This window comes from Thamnophis elegans, chromosome Z (assembly GCF_009769535.1).
Source record: "Thamnophis elegans isolate rThaEle1 chromosome Z, rThaEle1.pri, whole genome shotgun sequence".
NCBI lineage: Eukaryota > Metazoa > Chordata > Lepidosauria > Squamata > Colubridae > Thamnophis > Thamnophis elegans.
The window spans coordinates 63,749,242-63,766,881 of NC_045558.1; the positions used below are offsets into that span (position 1 = coordinate 63,749,242).

The 17,640-nt window shown below is 40.5% G+C and overlaps 1 protein-coding gene across 2 annotated transcripts in view; it reads left to right on the top strand.

Moving 5' to 3' along the window:
* Positions 1 to 17,640, top strand: part of ITGA9 (integrin subunit alpha 9) — a 615,138-nt gene that overhangs the window by 102,353 nt on the left and 495,145 nt on the right. For both annotated transcript variants that reach the window (XM_032236787.1, XM_032236788.1), the window contains exons 10-11: positions 13,628 to 13,733; positions 15,224 to 15,318. In XM_032236787.1, the coding sequence (XP_032092678.1) occupies positions 13,628 to 13,733; positions 15,224 to 15,318 (201 nt within the window). The remainder of the gene's footprint in view (positions 1 to 13,627; positions 13,734 to 15,223; positions 15,319 to 17,640) is intronic.

A 17,640-nucleotide genomic window follows, 5' to 3' on the forward strand; every position in this document is an offset into this window, starting at 1 on the left:
TTTGTTTGTCTTTAAAGAGATCCCGCTCCAGATGCTGCAAGCAAGGAGAGGTTATACTTTTTTAACCCAAGAACTTAGAAATCGTCAAATAAAGTATAAATGGGAAGCTCCAGTTGGAATCACAGTTACATTTGAAAATCAAAGATTTCGTATTAATTCTGTTTCGGAAGCTCGGGACTTTTATTATAAAACTCTGAAGGCGGGGCTTCCTGACTCACTTGGAAACGCGGAAGGACAAGGTGAAGGAAAGATAAGTAGCAAGTCACTTGGTTACAAGAAGGAGGGAGTTGTTCTCCCCCTACTGGAGAGGCAGAAGAGCGGAAACTGAGGATTCAGTCATATTTTCAAAGCAGCGGGACACGTGGTTATAAGGCAGAGGGTTGCCTTTTCTTTCCGGAAGGGCAGAAGAGTAAAGAATATAGACCCAGCGACGTCTTTAAAATACTTTCTAAGCTTTTGGACTGATTAAAACTTTAGGATTTCTGTTTGGTATGAAATGGTAAAGCTGTGTACTGATGAGGAATGGAAAGAAGCATTGCTTATTCTAGACAGATATTATACGGGACTTTTACAAGACTTATTTGAATTTCAATCCAAACTGCGCATGAAGTGTTTTCTGTGAGGAAAGTGGGGACTAAGATTTATTTGAATTGCGGTTTGGGATGAATGGAGTTGGGAAGAGTGGGGCAGAATGGAAGGTGGAGCGGGATATTGATGAAGGGATCTTGGGATTGAACGAACTGGTATGGATTTTGGGCACACATTTTACGAATTTACATGTCTGAAGTACAACATAAAAAGCTCAGGATTTTAAAGTGAAGAGCGAGATCCTAATCTTATGCAATTTGGGCTTGGGAGGAATGGAGACGTGAAACGAAGGATAGGAAGATGAGTAGCGAAAGTATGAAGATAAATTGATTTTTGTATAAACTAATATTTGAAGAAAGGCTATCTGGAGAGTCTACAGGAAGATGGGGTAAATATCAAAGAAGTAAGGGACAAGGACAAAATATAAATGGAATGATTCACACTGTTTAAATTTTAAGAATGATGGGAGGCTGAGCATAATGCAAAAGATTTTTCAATTTTTTTTTATTTACTTTTTTGTTTTTGTTTTTTTTCTTTTTCGGAGTGTTCTTTTTATTTTATTTTCATTATTATTGTTAATAAGATATTTTGAAGGTGAATGGTACTGAACTGTGCCGGGTGTGTGACCTGGGAAGTCGGAGGGGGTTAGGGAGGGGGGTTCATTGGGGGTGGGTGGGTGGGTGGAGATATAGTTTCAATATATAGAATAAGAAGAATACACTTGTATACTGTTGTTCCTTATCTTTTCTTTTTCTTTTTCTCTTTTTTTTTCTTATTGCTTTTTTCCTTTCTTTTTTCTTTTTGGCGTAAGGAATAGAGAAATGCACCATAGTGAGAAGTAGAGGAAAGGAAGAGGGAGAAGTAAGGAGGGAGGAAGAGGGGAATGTAAGGAGGATGAGAGGGGAAGGAGGGTGAGGAAGGCGAGAAAGGAAGATAGGAGGGGAAAGGGAAGTAGGAGGGGTGATCGTTGGAGGGAGAAAGGAAAGTGGGAGGGGGAGAAGAAGGGGTGTATGAAAGCGATAGGTTGGGTTTATGAGTTGTGTTTAGGTTGGGGTTTTTTTTTCTTTTTCTTACTATTATATTATTATTATTGCAAATATCCCGTATATAAGTGAATGTACAAAATTGAAAATGAAAATGAATAAAACATTTAATACAAAAATAACAGTGCCATTTGTTTCCCGGGGTGTGCTTCATAATGTTCTAATGCATTCAATATAATCTGCATATTATCTCTAATCTGTCTCTTGGGTAAAAAAACTATTTTGATCTAAGCGTATAAATTCACTTAACAAACTTTTGAGTCTTTCCGCCATTATCGATGCAAAGTTTCGTTCTCTTTGAGAGCTGCTTTTCACTTCGTTTACAAACCCACTGTGTCAGCATTCCAAATATGCAGAATTAAATCAGAGTCCAAGGCAGAGCTATGCTTAAAGTTCCAATTTAATAAGACAGATATGTTGGCAACCATCTGTGGAATCCCAAATCTGAAAACTTCCTGAGATTCCACCCAGTTGAAAGTTCATGATCTTATCCCCACACCCATAAATGCATCACATGGTCCAATCTTCTTCGGCCACACTGGCATCTCCACCAAGCTGGTTCTGGTCAAGTGCAGATGACCTTGGCTTCTAGAAAAGAATGACAACAACACATTCCACGATTCTGCTCCTTTCTATTCCCCACTCCCAACTACTACACTAATGAAACAGCATAGCGAAATAATATTAAGTGTGGCAGGCCAAAGATCCTAAAAGGAACATAACTACAGGCCTGACAGGCGGCCTCTCCTCAGAAGAAAAATGTTTCCTGAAAAGAGAATAACATCAAAGTTAGCAATAAAAAAATTAACCACCTCTTCTCCCCGCCCCAGGGGGACCCTTTGGCTTATTGGGAAACTTCTTATGGAATTGTTTTATTAACCTATCCGCCTTTAGGTCCCAACTTTTCACCCAAGTGGCTTCAGACAAAGGGTATGTATTTGGCAGATACAAAAACTTTTGTCCCCCACATGAAAGGGGGGTTGGAGCGAGTGGTGTTTATCAGCTTGCTTCTTGTAGGCTTCTGCTGCATCTGCTGGAGCCTTCTTCGTATTTTCCCATCCTTTCTTTAGTGTGTCCATCCATTCATTCAGAGACATGGAGGAGGGAGGTTGTCTAGGAAGCTCAGGCATGGGAACAAATTCCATGCCACTGGTAATCTGGAAAGGAGTTAATCCAGTGCTGCTGGGGACCGCATTGTTGTACGCCACTTCAGCGAAAGGTAGCAAGTCCGACCAGTTGTCTTGCTGATAGCCCACATAACACCGTATGTATTGTTCCACCAACACATTGACCCTCTCCTCTGTGCCGTTCATGCTGGGATGAACCTCTGAGCTCAGTTCTTGTGTGGACCCAATGGATCTCAGGACCTCTCTCCAAACTTAGTGGTGAACTGAACTCTGCGGTCTGAAATGGTCCTCTTGGGCACCCCGTGCAGGCGATAAATGTGTTTCACAAACATTTTTGCTAATTTCTTTGTGGACGGCAGCCCTGAGCAAGCAATGAAATGCACCTGCTTGGAAAACAAATCAATAACTGTCCAAATTACTCTATTTCCACTGCTGTCTGGGAGTTTGACGATGAAATCGATTGCAATCTCTTCCCATGGTCGGCTAGGGCTGGCCACTTGTAGTAGTCCAGGGGCCTTCCCCGGTTGTGTTTTCATTGTTGCGCAAGTAGCACAGCTTTTTACATATTCTTCCACTTCCGATTTCATCCTTGGCTACCAAAATTGATGCCTGACAAGGTGGAGCATTTTTAGGAATCCAAAGTGGCTGCCTAATTTTGCATCATGGCTTCGGTGTAGGAGTTTCAGCCTCAGCTCCGCAGGGACGTATAGTTTGGACCCCTTCCAGGCTAAACCACCACTCATCGGTAGGATGTCCTTGTTATTGTTGAACCACGGGTCTGCCGCGAGTACTGCTTTGAACTCTGTCATCAGTTTATCTTGGCGTCGGGTGGTGACCTGGGCCACCTGTTGATGGGAGGAAGAAATGATGGGTTGAACAACTTCTTCCTTCTTACTGTTGTACTGCGGTTTTCTCAACAAAGCATCCACCAACAAGTTCTTCCCTGCAGGGATGTGTTTAATGTTGAATTTGAACTTTGGAAGTATTGTGCCCAGCGAACTTGTTTGGGAGATAATGGGCGTGGATAGCTTTGAGGTTTTTCAGTCCAGACCTTGAATGGCATATACCCCACTTCCAAGAGATGTCTCTACGTGAGAAGGCTCCACCTGATCGCAAACAGTTCTTTCTCCCAAATGGCCCACCTCCTTTCAGTAGTGGTGAGTTTTTTGGAGATGTAAGCGCATGGCAAAAGTTGGCCCTCTCTATTCTTTTGTAGTAGCACTGCAGCTATTGCTACATCACTGGCATCCATCTGGATTATGAATGGTTGTTTGGGGTCAGGGTGTTGCAGTATGTGCTCTTGGGCAAAGAGCCGTTTTAATTTCTCAAAGGCTTTTTGACAGTCCATTTTCCATTTCAGGGGTTGGTTTGCTTCTAGCTTCATTGGGGAAGGCCCTGTTTTTAATAGCTCAGTTAATGGGAGGGCAATTTCTGCAAAAGTTGGAATGAACTGCCTGTAGAAATTTGCAAATCCAAGGTATCTTTGTAGTTGTCTGCAAGTACTTGGAGGTTTCCAGTCTAATACAGCTTTCACTTTTCCTGGATCCATTTCTATCCCCTTGTTGGAGATGCGATAACCCAAGTAATCTAGTGAGGTCTTGTGAAACTCACACTTCGATAACTTTGCGTATAGCTTGGCGGCCGTGAAGCGTACCAGCTTCACCTGTTCTTCTAGGGTTTCAGAGAAGATCAAGATGTCATCTACATAAATAAGCACTCTGCTGTACAGGTGGTCATGTAGCACAACATTTATGTACCACATGAAGACTGCAAGTGCTCCTTGTAGCCCAAATGGCATGATTTTGTATTGAAAACTGCCAAGTGGAGTGTTAAAAGTGGTCTTCCATTCATCTCCCTCTCTGATCTGTATGCCGTAATACACCTCTCTCAAGTCCAGCTTGGTAAAGATCTTGCCTTTTGCCAAGTGGTTTAATGTATCTTTCATGAGGGGAAGGGGATAAGTGTTCTTTTCGCATACCACATTCAAGGCTCGCAGATCAACACAGAGACAAACCTCGCTATCTTTCTTTTCTGTGAGGAGCACTGGGGCTGCTACTTTCGACTTCGCTGGTTCAATAAAGCCCCATTTCAAATTGATGTTTATGTAATTCCTCAATTCAACCATCTCTTTGGGAGTCATGGAGTACATTTTTGGTTTCAGTTAAGTTAGCCTCCGGTTTGAAGTCTACTGCACAATCTGTGGGCTGGTTGCAGGGGGGAGATAGTTGCAATCTTCCTCACTGGGCTAAGTCCCAGTAGTCTTTTGGTATTTGTTGGATCCCTGGGGGTTTGGTGTCTGCTGCAGGTGCTGCAAGTTCCGGACGGTCTGGGCTGTTGGATCCCATCGTTCCTGGGTGCCCTTTTGGCTCCATCGGTGGTAGCGGCCCAAAGCCGATAATTTTCTAATGCTGTACTCCCAATTTATTGTAGGCGCCCACTTGTCCAGCCATGCAAGTCCCAATATAATTGATTCCTGCATTCTTGGAGCTACAATGAATCTGAGGAATTCATAGTGGCGGCCTATCATCAACTTTACCAACTCGGTAATTTTAGTGGCTGGGGCCCCTCCAATCAGTGTTCCATCCACTTGCTCGAACCAAATGGGATGGTTTAGGGGTCTTGTATGTATACCTAGTGTTGCGGCCCAGCAGGATCCGGTTGAGCTGTTGGACTCGGCCCACCATCCCGAAATGGATGGGGGGATGGAGAAGGTGATTGGGATCTTGGAGCAGTACCTGCTCTGCTTCATGAATCAGCAGCAGAACAACTGGGCGGAGTACCTGACTGTGGTGGAGTTTGCATTTAATAACTCGCAACATACCTCCACACAAATGACACCCTTCATGGCTAACGTTGGGTATCACCCTCACTTTTTCCCTCTTACCTCAGTCGACTCCCTGGTCCCTGCAGCACATGACTTCCTCTCGGAGCTCCAGGGAATCCACCAAGTGGTGCGCTGCTATCTGAAGCAAACTTAAGAAGAACTACAAGAGGGTGGTGGATAGGTCTCAGCGTGCGGTGCTGGAGTTGACTTTGGGGAATTGCATGTGGCTGTCCACGCGGCATCTTCCATCCCACTGGCCGGCTAAGAAGTTGGACCACAGGTATCTTGGGCCGTTCCCGGTGGAGACCGTCATTAACCCGGTGGCCTATCGCCTGACCCTGTCACACTTGATGCGAGTGCACCCAGTGTTCCATTGCTCACTCCTGATCCCTGAGCGGTCGGCTTTTCCTCTTCACCAAACTTTCTTCCTCCCCCCCAGCTGTCACCATGTGAGGTGGAGAAGCAGCATGAAGTGGCCTGGATTTGGGACTCGAGATGGCTAAAGGGATGATTCCAGTACTTGGTGGACTGGAAGGACGATGGGTCAGACTTGGGCCAATGCGATGGATGTGCATGCCCCTGCTTTGGTGCGGGCCTACCATGCCTGATATCCCTCGAGGTCGCACCTGAGTGTCAAACCCAGGGGAAGGGCCCTGCGGTGAAGGATAGTGTTGTGGCCCAGCAGGATCTGGTTGAACTGCTGTTGGACTCGGATAGCGATGAACCATATGAGTCTGCCAGGGAAGATGTGAAGGACCCTGGGCAGGGTTCAGACTCAGAGCAGGGACCAGAGAGGCTGGTTAACCACCAGGAGGTGCCTGAGGCATGGAGCAGTGGGGAGGATTCAAGGCAAGCAGTGGGGAAGGATCCTGACGCAAGACAAACAAGGGCGGAAAAACGGAAGCAGCAGCTGCGAAGGCAGACTCAGAGACGATAAGGTGGTTGTTGCTTGGCCCCTCCCAAGATAGTATATAAGTAAAGAAGTGGGGAGGGGTTATTTGCAAGATACAGCTCTTTGAAACAGTATTGGAATACTCTGTCTGTCTTGTATCAGTGCCTGTTGGATTTTGGGTTGTTGCCAACTAGTCTTGAATGTGAGTCATGTTTGGGCCAAAGGAGTTGATAAAGCTGTGATTAAAGAGTGGCAAACAGCCAAGCCTGTGTCTGTGTGATTTGCAGGTTGGAGGGGGGATCAGAACACCTAGTTTGCTCCACACTCGACATGCTGATTAAGCATCGGGTACAGCCGGTGTCCACGTTTGCCCCAACTTCCCCTTCCACTCCCGTTTCTGGCACTTGGAGATTGCATTTTATTGTAAAGGGGCAGATGGGTGGACTAACCATTGGGTCGTCTTTGGCATTTCCCTCCTCTGAGGCCTCCCCCTTGGTAGGACTTTTTGTTACCTTAGGTTGGGGATCCTCTTCCAGAGATTGTTGGCCCAGATGTTTCTTCTGTGGTAGCTTCTGGAGCCTTCTCTTTACCACTCTGGCAGTTGGTGCACACATTTGTGATATTGGGGTTGGAGCCAAGCACCCTGATGTTCTGTGGCCAAATTGACAGCAACGCTGGCATTTTATTGGCTTCCCCGAGGGACAGCACCTAGTTGCATCTCTAACCTTAGGTTTGACCTTGTGCACCTCATCACATTATTCTACTACCCATCCTGCAGTAATCCCCTCATTCATCTCTTCTTCCACTGTTTTTTTAAAGATAATTTTTTATTTTCAAAACAAACATGACATACAAAATCTTCTTTCTTTACATACTGTAGAAAGTGTTTCAGTTGGTTACAAAAGGCTTTCGTGCATCTCTTTCACCGTCATCAAGTATAGTTCATATTAACTCAAGTATTTTAACTCCAATGTTTAGATATGTTACCACCATCATACCTCCAGTTTTATTTGTCTATCATTGTTTAAACGTCCATCATAAAATATACTAAAATTTAATACATAACCACATACTGGCCTTTCAATTAATATTTCTAAAATCCTCCAATAGTACTGAGTCCTTATGTCCTATTCTAACTAAACATCCATAATATTTAGTAATAAAATTTTCCAATCCTCCTTTTCAAAGCACTGTTTACAATTTACATCCAATTTCCTTATGATGTTCCCATACCTATATATAAATTATTTATCATTATTCCTTCTTTATTTGACTATATCCTATTCCCCCAAAACTTGACTCTATCTAATTTAGTTCTTTTTCTTAATTGATTTTTATATATAATCCAAAAGGTTTTCTGATCTTCCCTTCATGGATATCATTCAATATTCATATCCAATTATTGCTTATCATAACACTACACATTGTATACATTATTATTATCATTTTTTTATTTAACTATACCTATTATCACTAAATTTCACTAAGTTTAACTAGTTTTAAATTATACTCTTCCATCTATCAACCTGTATCTTTCCAATGACAAAACAGTCTCATGTCCACTGTTCCCTCTAAGGTGCGCGGCTGTGCGGCCGCGCACATGGCAAGAAAACACCGTGCAGGACTTTTCAACTCCCGCGCAGTGATTTCTACTGCCACAGGCTCCAGAAGCTGGGGAGGAGGTCCTTTGCAGGCGCTGGCCAACTGGCCCTGGACTTGTTTTGATGAGCACAGGGTGACTGATGGTAATTGTGAAGCCCCCGCCACCACCGGACTAACTGCTGCTGCCGCCTCCTCCTCTAACAGCACCGCCGGATTTGCTGCCCGGCGCTGCGGCTTTGAGGAGCCTTGAGGCTACGGGAGCCAGTAGGAAGGCAGCGGAGGGGCGGGAGCAGGAAAAAAAGCCCCGATGACTCCTCAAAAGCACGGCGGAGGAGGAGGGGGCAGGGGTAACGCAGTGCTCCTGATGATGGTGGAATGATCATCAATCCATTATTTTTCAAGGTGCCACAACACTCTTGGGTTTTTGTTTTTCAAATATTTTTTAATCATGCAGGGGTGCGTGGGTTACCGTACGCCACTCCCCATCTCTCAAGAGGAAACAAAATTCCACCACAACTATGTTCAAGCTTTCGAGTTCTTCAGAATTCTTCATCAAGGAAAGAAGATACTAAAAAAAAAAAATACTGACAAATTCCGGAGAATGCGAGTGGTTGTATATTCATGTATGTCATTTTGATTGGCTCAGATAAAAACACTGGCCCATAATGACCTTTGGATTTGGTCTACTCCCATAGCTATTGCTTTATCTGTTTAAAGGTCATCACCACTGCTTTGAAGAGTGCATAAAAATAATCACGGTCTCCCCGTTCTTTCATCTTTATTCTCTCCTTCATACTCCTCGGTGGAACATCTGTGAAAAAAATTCAGGTGCTCAGGCATGAAAATGTGCCGCTCAAACACTCTACTTTTCTGCTCACACTGAAAAAAAATTAGAGGGAACATTGCTCATATCTTCTGCCATTTGTGGTATTAATCTTCTAAGCATCTTCTGATCAGCTTTGTATGGAATTCTCTTAGCAACTCTTGCTTGTAAGATCTCTTATATAATTTTGATACCCTCTTTCTGTTTCTTTATTCCGCTTATCTTTGATTGTCAGCAATGTTATCAATATTTTTGCTGATAAGGTTTCATAGTCCATAAATGCTTTAATTTTTTCTTTTTCTTCTATGTCTTGCCCTGTAAGATAGATTTCCTCTTCATTTATTTCCTCTTTCAATATTCCATTCTTTGCATTTTCAAAAGCAAACCAATTGCCATAAATATCAGCAAGTTTAATCTCTTTATATTCATTTTCCACTTCAGTCTTTTGGGTTGCAATTCCCTCATTTTGCATTTGATAAACATCTTCATTTTTTCATCATATTTTGCTGTTAGCTGCTCCAAGTATTCCAATTTTTGTTCTATTCTCTCACGTGTATTTGATAATTTTAGTAATTCTGAAAATATTGTCTGTACGTTTACAATCTGTATACCTTCTTGACACTGTGCCATCTTAAGAAGCACAGTTGCTTTTGCTTGGGAGGTTGTTAATGTTAAAACATGGATTCTCAAAAGCTGTTTTCCCCCTCTTTTCTGGTTGAAAACACACTTCAAAGGGACATCTGGCTTACCCCTATCGCTCTGTAACGAGCTGTCAAAACAAACCATGAAGAAAGGAGAAAGTTCAGCTTGGATACACAAAGCTCCAATCAACAAAGCCTCTGCGCATTCAAGCAACGTACCACTGTTAAAATGTTTCTTTTTTTATGTCTATTTTGTATTTCAAATTAGAAAAAGTGGTCCAATTTTTAAATGAATTAAAAAAAAATACCTGCAGCAATGAAAGAGGCAAACTTTGATCTTTAAATCACAGAGTCACAGAGAAAAAGTAGAAAAAAAGACTTAATCCATCCATTTTAAAAGGCTTGTAAAGATTCCATCCATAAAGATAGTATTTTAAAAAGTGAGATAACCACTGTCCAAAGCCATTAGAAGTTTAATTTTGCCACTTGATTCTTCTATTCTTTAATTTAAATCAATTTTTAAGTTTTTATAGGCAGTCTCTCTTTTAAAGCAATAAAAATTCCTCACCAGCTGGAAACAGTTTCACTTTCCATTCTTTCCGTTTTGGGGCCGCCCCAACCTCATCAGCCTGGTGGCTGGAATTTTGTCACTGGCTTGAAGAAATTCTCTTGCTTCTTTCAAGGGTTTTGCGATGCCCCCGAGATCAGCAAGACGTATTCTTCCTGTTCACTGTCTCTTCGGGACAGTTTAGATCTGTTGGGACCCCCCAGTGGCAAAACTATCGACTGCAATCTCAGAGCATTGTGACTTCGGCCCCTCCACCCTCTCTTCTTCCACTGTTGAGAACTCTTCTCTGTAGGAAGCTCGGGTAAGAACCTGTTGGGGCATTGCAAGTGAGACTGGAACCAGTGGGGTGGTCAATCTCTGGGTTGGACACTGCCCAGTTATCTGTCATGGTGCCATCTGCTGAGGGAGAGCAAGTGCCCATTGGCATGTCTCCCCTCCATGACCTGGGGTTGCTTGATTCATAGGTTGCAGTTCAACCATTAATGGCTGGCAGGGGTGGGGTATGGGCCAAGGTCCCCTCTGCTGGCTTGGACGCATTTCACATGTTGCCCAGTGGCACCTCTGCCACCCATGTGCTGGAAAGAAAGCCCAATTTGGTGGTGCTTCATTCACAAGCTGCAGTCCAATTTCCGGTGGTTGGCAAGTGAAAGATGCTGGCCAAATCCCTTATTGCTGGCTGGGTTGAACTTCCCATTTTGATAGGAAATCTGTCTTCAACTCAGTTGCAGGATAATGGGTCATTTCATTTATCGCTGTTTGGAAGGAGTAATTATCTCCACTCCAGTCCTCCAGTCCATTGCAGCTTTCACTAGTAAAGTGGGGGAAAGATTAACTCACGTTTGGCTGAAGAAGTTGGTCTGGGAGCCCCCTCCAGCCATCCTCCTCCGGCTGTTCGTGCATCTTCCCAGATGCTATAAAGATGAATAATTCCTCCCATGCAAATTCTTTTGCACTTCAGAAGAACTTCAGAGAAGCAATTCATCATTAGCTTCTTTTCTCTTAATTGTTCACTGATATTTTACGCTGATTCGGTCAGTGTTGGGATTTCAGTACCTCTGTTGGGTCTTCTCTATTTACATCTTTCCTGTTTAATTTAAGTATTTCTTCCATCTTTTGCTGCTATACCTCCAGAGGATCTGCCCAACTCTCCATTTCAAAGATATCTTTCTGTTTATTTAGTATCATTTTAGCATGTATTTTCCCTGAGTTCTTTGTAAGTTTTTATTACCTTTTCACTCTTCTCTTCTTGTTTTATTTGTTTATTTAGTTCTGTCATTTCCCCTGGTCTCTCCATTGTTGCCTCTATTTCTCTTTTGATCATTAGTCATTATCCCTTGTGGAGCACTTTCTAACTTCCCATTTATGTTATTCATTAAGTCCATTATATCCCTGTGATTCCTTGTCATAGTATCATTATGCTTTGAAACATTGCTACCAATTCTTTTTGCAACCCTCTCATTTTCCCCTGCTGAAACATCTTGCCTTTTTTTTTTTAATAAATCCAAATATTGCTCAGTAGTCTATCAATGTTCTATCTCAATTATTTTTGCCCTCAGAAAGTCAATCTGGAAACCATTTACTCAGTCCTGATATTACTTCTCCGGAAATACAGTATTATGGTTCTTTATGTCCAACAGTTAGTCAATTTAGCTCTTTTTAGGTAATCCAGGACAATTTCCAAATGTCTCCTTAAGTCCTTGCCATAAGTTCAATCATCTCCTGATATTTAAAAGTCACTTTACTTAGTATTTTCAATGTTAGAGCTTCAGTAGTCATGGAATAGATAAATATAAAGCAATAGATATCACAGCAGTCCTCTAGATGTTATTTCCACTTTCTCCTGTCTTATTAGTATTTTTCTCAGGGTTTATTCCATTTAACAGTAGTATTCCATTCACCAGTAGATAGCGCCTTCTATTTAACAACATTGTATAGATTCCAACAAGTTCCATTTATTTTTCAAACAAATAATCAAAATTCTGACAAGTAATTCCAGCATTTTGAAATGCCTTACTGCCAATAAAAATTAGAGATCCAATCTTTCTTTTTTTTAAAGGTTTTGCACTTTGTCTTAATATCTTTTTTTTTCTTTTGGGTCAATGATTTTTCTCTCTCTTCAAAGAGTCCTTTTTCCAGAATTTATTTCCTTTAGGTTTCAGGTAAAAAATAAAGTCACCTCACCCAGTTCCAGTCACTGTTCATCTACACTGTTACAGCACAGTCTTTGTTTCTTCTGCTGCCCAGCTCTCTTCTTTGTTAACTGATGAGAGGGAATTAGCCCTGGATCAAGCAGGAGAGCCGCTTGATGGGTAGAGCAAGATTTACAGATTCTCAGTGGGAATGGGGCATTTCAAGATTGGATATGTTTAATGTTTAAGCCCATTGTTATACCTGATGACAGAAATTTTCATATTTAGAATGGGACAGCTATTTACTGACTTAATTTTTTATGCTCGGTTCCAAAATTTGCCCATGATAAATGTTACCTATACTACAAGTTAGAGACTGTAGTGAAACATGCATGTAACCATGGTAAAGGTTCAGATTAGAAATCCATGGTTTGGAAAATTTCATTTTCATCTCATTTATTATATATAGAATCCTAGAATGTAATGGAATTACAAAAGTCATTTAGTTCAACCCTTGCTTTTACAGGAAATTTACAACTATCAGTCTGTTTTCAAGGCTTTCATTGTTAAAGAAATCCTGATTAACTATATTCTTACATAGTTGCATGCCTACTGCTGTTGTTAATACTACAGGAGAATCCCGTTTTGCTATACAGAAAAGGGAATACCTCTTCTAAAACAATCCTGTTCAGTATGGTTCACTGGCGGGTAAACAAAAAAAATAACATTTTTTCTGCAGCTGATGAATCAACATGTTTATTTTAACATTAATTGAACTGATTTATCTATCCCAGCTCCAGTGATTATGGGAGATTTTGCTGAATATGTTGTATGCTAAAATTTCCTTCCAGCTGTTCATCTGAGCAGAATAAAAGTATTATACTTTGCTAGCTATTTAGCTTTTTGCAATAACGCATATGGAGGTTTTCACATTTGTGAGATTTTTCTATGTTTTGGATTTTGATAAATTAGATTTGCCATGTATTAGGCTTTGCAATGATTCAGTCCAGTGCAGAGATGGGTTGCTGCCGGTTTGGCCTGGATCAGCCGAACCGGTAGTAGAGGCAGCGGGAGGCTCAGCCTACCCACCCGGATGCTTCTGTGCATGCAAAGAAGGTAGTAACAAAATTGGCATCCAACCTCTGGTCCAGAGATTCCATTTTCAGGAACAATTCAGTACTTTTTAAATTTTAAACGGGTCTCCTCTCTATAATATCTGAATAGTTGCACTGATCGAAGCATGTGGTCAGAAGTTCAGGAATCTTATCCCAGATATGTTCCAGGTGTTTCCTGAAGGACATATATATGAGATTCCTCCAGCACCAGCAGCCATGCATCTTTCAACACTAGCCTCTATTTTTCTTAACTTGGCCTATTTCCTGTTTGCTAGGGAGTTATGGAAGAGCAACGTGTTCTGGATGGCGATAACGCCTACAACGCACACTTCGGGGAAAGCATGGCATCCCTTGGGGACATTGATAATGATGGATTTCCAGGTCAGTATATTTTCTTTTGCACCAGGTCTTGTTCTTTCTTGCTTTAGCAAGACAAATCTGGTATTTACAGAGTACATATAATAATATTGATATAATAAAGAGACAAGTGCGCTGGGGGTTATTTTTGGCTTAAGAGTGATATTTGTTGTCTAGCATGTCCAAGGGCCTCATTTATGTGTAAGTAAAATAGGAAAGCGGGGGCTCCGTTTTAAAATCTCTGGTGTTAGAATTAATTTCTTTCAATACTGTACCTCAAATTTTTGAAAGAAGTTGATTTTTCCTAATGTAGTCTAAGTGGTCTAAAAGGGACAAACAGTAGTAAAGAGAGGAAAATAAGCAACTTCAAGCTGAATTGGATTAAAATATTGGGCAGTTCTTATAATGGGAACTGAATAGGAAAAAAAAACAGGGACCATGGGGGGAAAAACTAGTTTAGAAATAATTTATACTTAACCCTGAATCTACCTTAACACATGCAACTAAAACTGGCTCCTGCTCATTAAATTATAGGAAGTTTTTTTTCTATTGATTAAAATTTCCAGTTGTGATTTTTAACCAACTTCGCAATGTGTTAATAAATACAATTTGAACTAGCTTAAATGATCTAATTGTATGTTGTCTAGACAAAATAAAACAACAAAAAACATACATTTAGATTGTATGTTGAATCCCATATCCAACCTAATTTACATTATCATAATGTTTTGAAGACCTGGACATTTTTTTATTGAAATTTTTTTAAAAAGCTTTTACAAATATTTACCTCCCCTGCCCACCCGAACCCATCTATCCCCCAACCTCCCCCCCACCCGACTTCCCAGAGCAAATACAGGGTATAAATCTTTAACAATCATATTCTAAAATAAACTAAAAGAAACTTAGCATCATCTTTCATTTGTGCTTTAACTCCTCTTTTGTTAAGCTAACTCTAAACAAATTATATCATTTCTTGCTTTTTCAGTCATAAGCTATCTGGAATTTCTTAGTCCCGTATTTATTTTGAATATAATCAATCCATCTTCTTGTATTTCTTGTCTGAATGATCCTTGAGATATGCTGATATTTTAGCCATCTCTGCTAAATTTGTTACTTTTAATGACCTGGACATTTTGAAAATGATTTGACAGAGATTATACTGTGCATTGGCTATGTGGTAGGGAATTATATTCTCTGTGCAACTAATAGATTTATCTACCATTACCTAAGATCTGCCTTGCAAGCAAGCCAAGATGGGTAAGTATTCTCCTGTGCATAATTGGTATTATTTATAGAAACTAAACACATGTTTTTATTAGGTGAAATTCAAATCTGAGGGTTTGTTTAACTTTAGAAATCCAGTGTTTATGAAATGAAGTAATATTCTGCAAATTTCATTGCCACTAAGCCAGTTGCTCCTACCTTTGTGTTAAAGAAGGTAGGCTGGAAAAAAAAACTACTTTCAGAACGAGAAGAATTCACCTTCACTTCTTATATTGCTTGGCCTTTCGTAGATGTTGCCATTGGTGCTCCTAAAGAAGATGACTATGCAGGAGCAGTATATATTTATCATGGATACATTGGGGGCATCATTCCTCGATATTCCATGGTAAGTATTAAATCTTATAAGTATTTGCAAGAATATGGCAAGCTAAATTAGGACAGATCTAAAAGTTAGGTAGTGGCCTATTGCTTAAACGACCAGTTTCACACATGATTTAACTGAGTTATTGCTAAAAGCTTATACATGGGAATATTCTCAAGGAATGGTTAGAATCTGGTTAGAGAAGGGTCATCAGCAATCAAGGGGGGAGTTGGATTTAGTTCACTTGTGGCTACAGTAGTGATTCTCCTCTGATCCCTCTTTTCATCTCTCACTTGGTTTTGCAAGTCCTTCTCCTACAATAAAAAGAAATCAAGGCAAAAAAATATCCAAACTCCCAAGCCCAAAACAAACAGAAAAAAAAGAGAAAATGGAAGGTCCATAAGCACATTGTTTTTTTAATTTTCATTTTAAAATCTCATGCTTGGCACCAATCTAGAAAGTGAGACTATGAATTTAAGTCCTGCCTTACCATGAAAGTCAGCTGGGTGATTTAGAGCCAATCACTTTTTTTCAATCCAATCCACCTCACACATTTGTTGTGGGGAAAATTGGAGGAAGAAGGTGTGTTAGATATGTTCGCTGCCTTGAGTTATTAGTAAAAATAATAAAGGTGGGTTATAAATAAATAAAAATAAATAACATGCCATAACAAGATTTTATGGGCTAAAATAAGGAAAACAACAACTTGATTTAATATCTATTCAACTATTTTCTTTCTGCCTTTCTAGAAAGTTTTTCTATTGATTTCATCTTAGATTCTTGGCTGTAATAGTGGAAGTTAAAACCAATTCTGCTACTTTTAATAAATATTGATTTTTCAGAATGTGTGTTACTAGATCACAATATGAGCCTATTGTCCCAAGCTGGTTAGTGTTGCATTTTTGCTTTTGAAAGGGCTTGGTAGGGGGGAATTTTTTTTAATCCAGCTGTTTAAATTACTGATCTAAATATTTTTCTTTGTTGCTGGGTGGGGTTTATGAGGGATGCTAAGTCAGAGGTTAATGATTGCCTCTGAGATCATTTGAGAAGTCTGCAGATGATTAGTTCTGCTGTTTGCTGACTGTTTTAGAATTCATTAACTCTCCTTTGAAACACAATAACATATGCTAAATTCCTTTTTATGATAGTTTGTGAAAGTGATAATTTGTGATGCATGGACAATTATTTCTGTCCATGGGGAGGAGAGTGGAAATATCAGAACGGATTCAGATGCATAATGTTAGTTTGGCTGAGGATATCTGCATGTAGAAGAGGAAATAATGTTTGCTTTTTCCCCACATTTGAGGCAATATTAGAATTTTATACAAAGTGAGATTAATATTGGCAAACAGTTAAAATAACCACTGAATCTTTAGAAAATGTTTTAGAAAACGTTCTTGCCCATAATGTTCCATTTTTGTCTTTGATCTCATTTTTTTCTTTCTCTTTTTTGCCTCAAGCTTCTGATGATTATATTATATTGCGTTGTCATTCTCTCATGGATAGGGCTGTAGGTCAGCCATTTACTTGCCTCACAAATCCTTCAAACACTTTTAGATGTTTAATTTGTAATGTCTGCCTACCTGGCATCTGTTGGAACCAGTAACATTAGGGTGAAAGATTTGGGCCTGGTTGCTGAACCATCCAGATGCTGTCGATTTTGTAAAACATTCTCCTTTCTTTCCTCCCTCCCTCCTTCGCTCCCTCCCTCCCCCCCCCTCTCTCTCACTCACACACACACACACACACACACACACACACACACACTACACAACTGTTGCGTATTACGATGAAAGAGGCATTTAGTTAAAGATGCTGTGATAAAATTTTACAAAGCAAATGATACAGCAAATGATATAGCAAAATCCTGGGCATAGCAGAAATATCTTAAGAAGCTGGCAGATAATGGTCTCTATTAAATAAATACTATCAAGCTCAGTTTTCTGGCCCTTGGTTTCATTTGCAGCTCTCCAAGCTGTGTAGAATTATTCTCCAACCTGAATTCTAATAGCCTGCAGATGTCTGTGGGATAAGTATTGTATAGCTGTGTTCTTACCATCCTAATGGGGACCCCCTGCAAAATCCAAGCCACATTCTCTTGTGTAAATGTAATTTGAGGAATCCAGCTGCTTTCTGTTGCCTTCATTTCCAAAAGTGACAACATTTTCTTTATAACTTTTTTTGGAATAGAAGATTTATAAGCTCCTTCTCCCGCTTTTATATCTGCAGTTTTTCCCCATTTCTCCCATCTGACAATGGGAGGGGCTATTGTTCTTTTTATTTAGAGTTCCATTTTGTGAGTGGAAAATGGATAAACTAAAACAAAAATTCAGAATGTTGCATTCC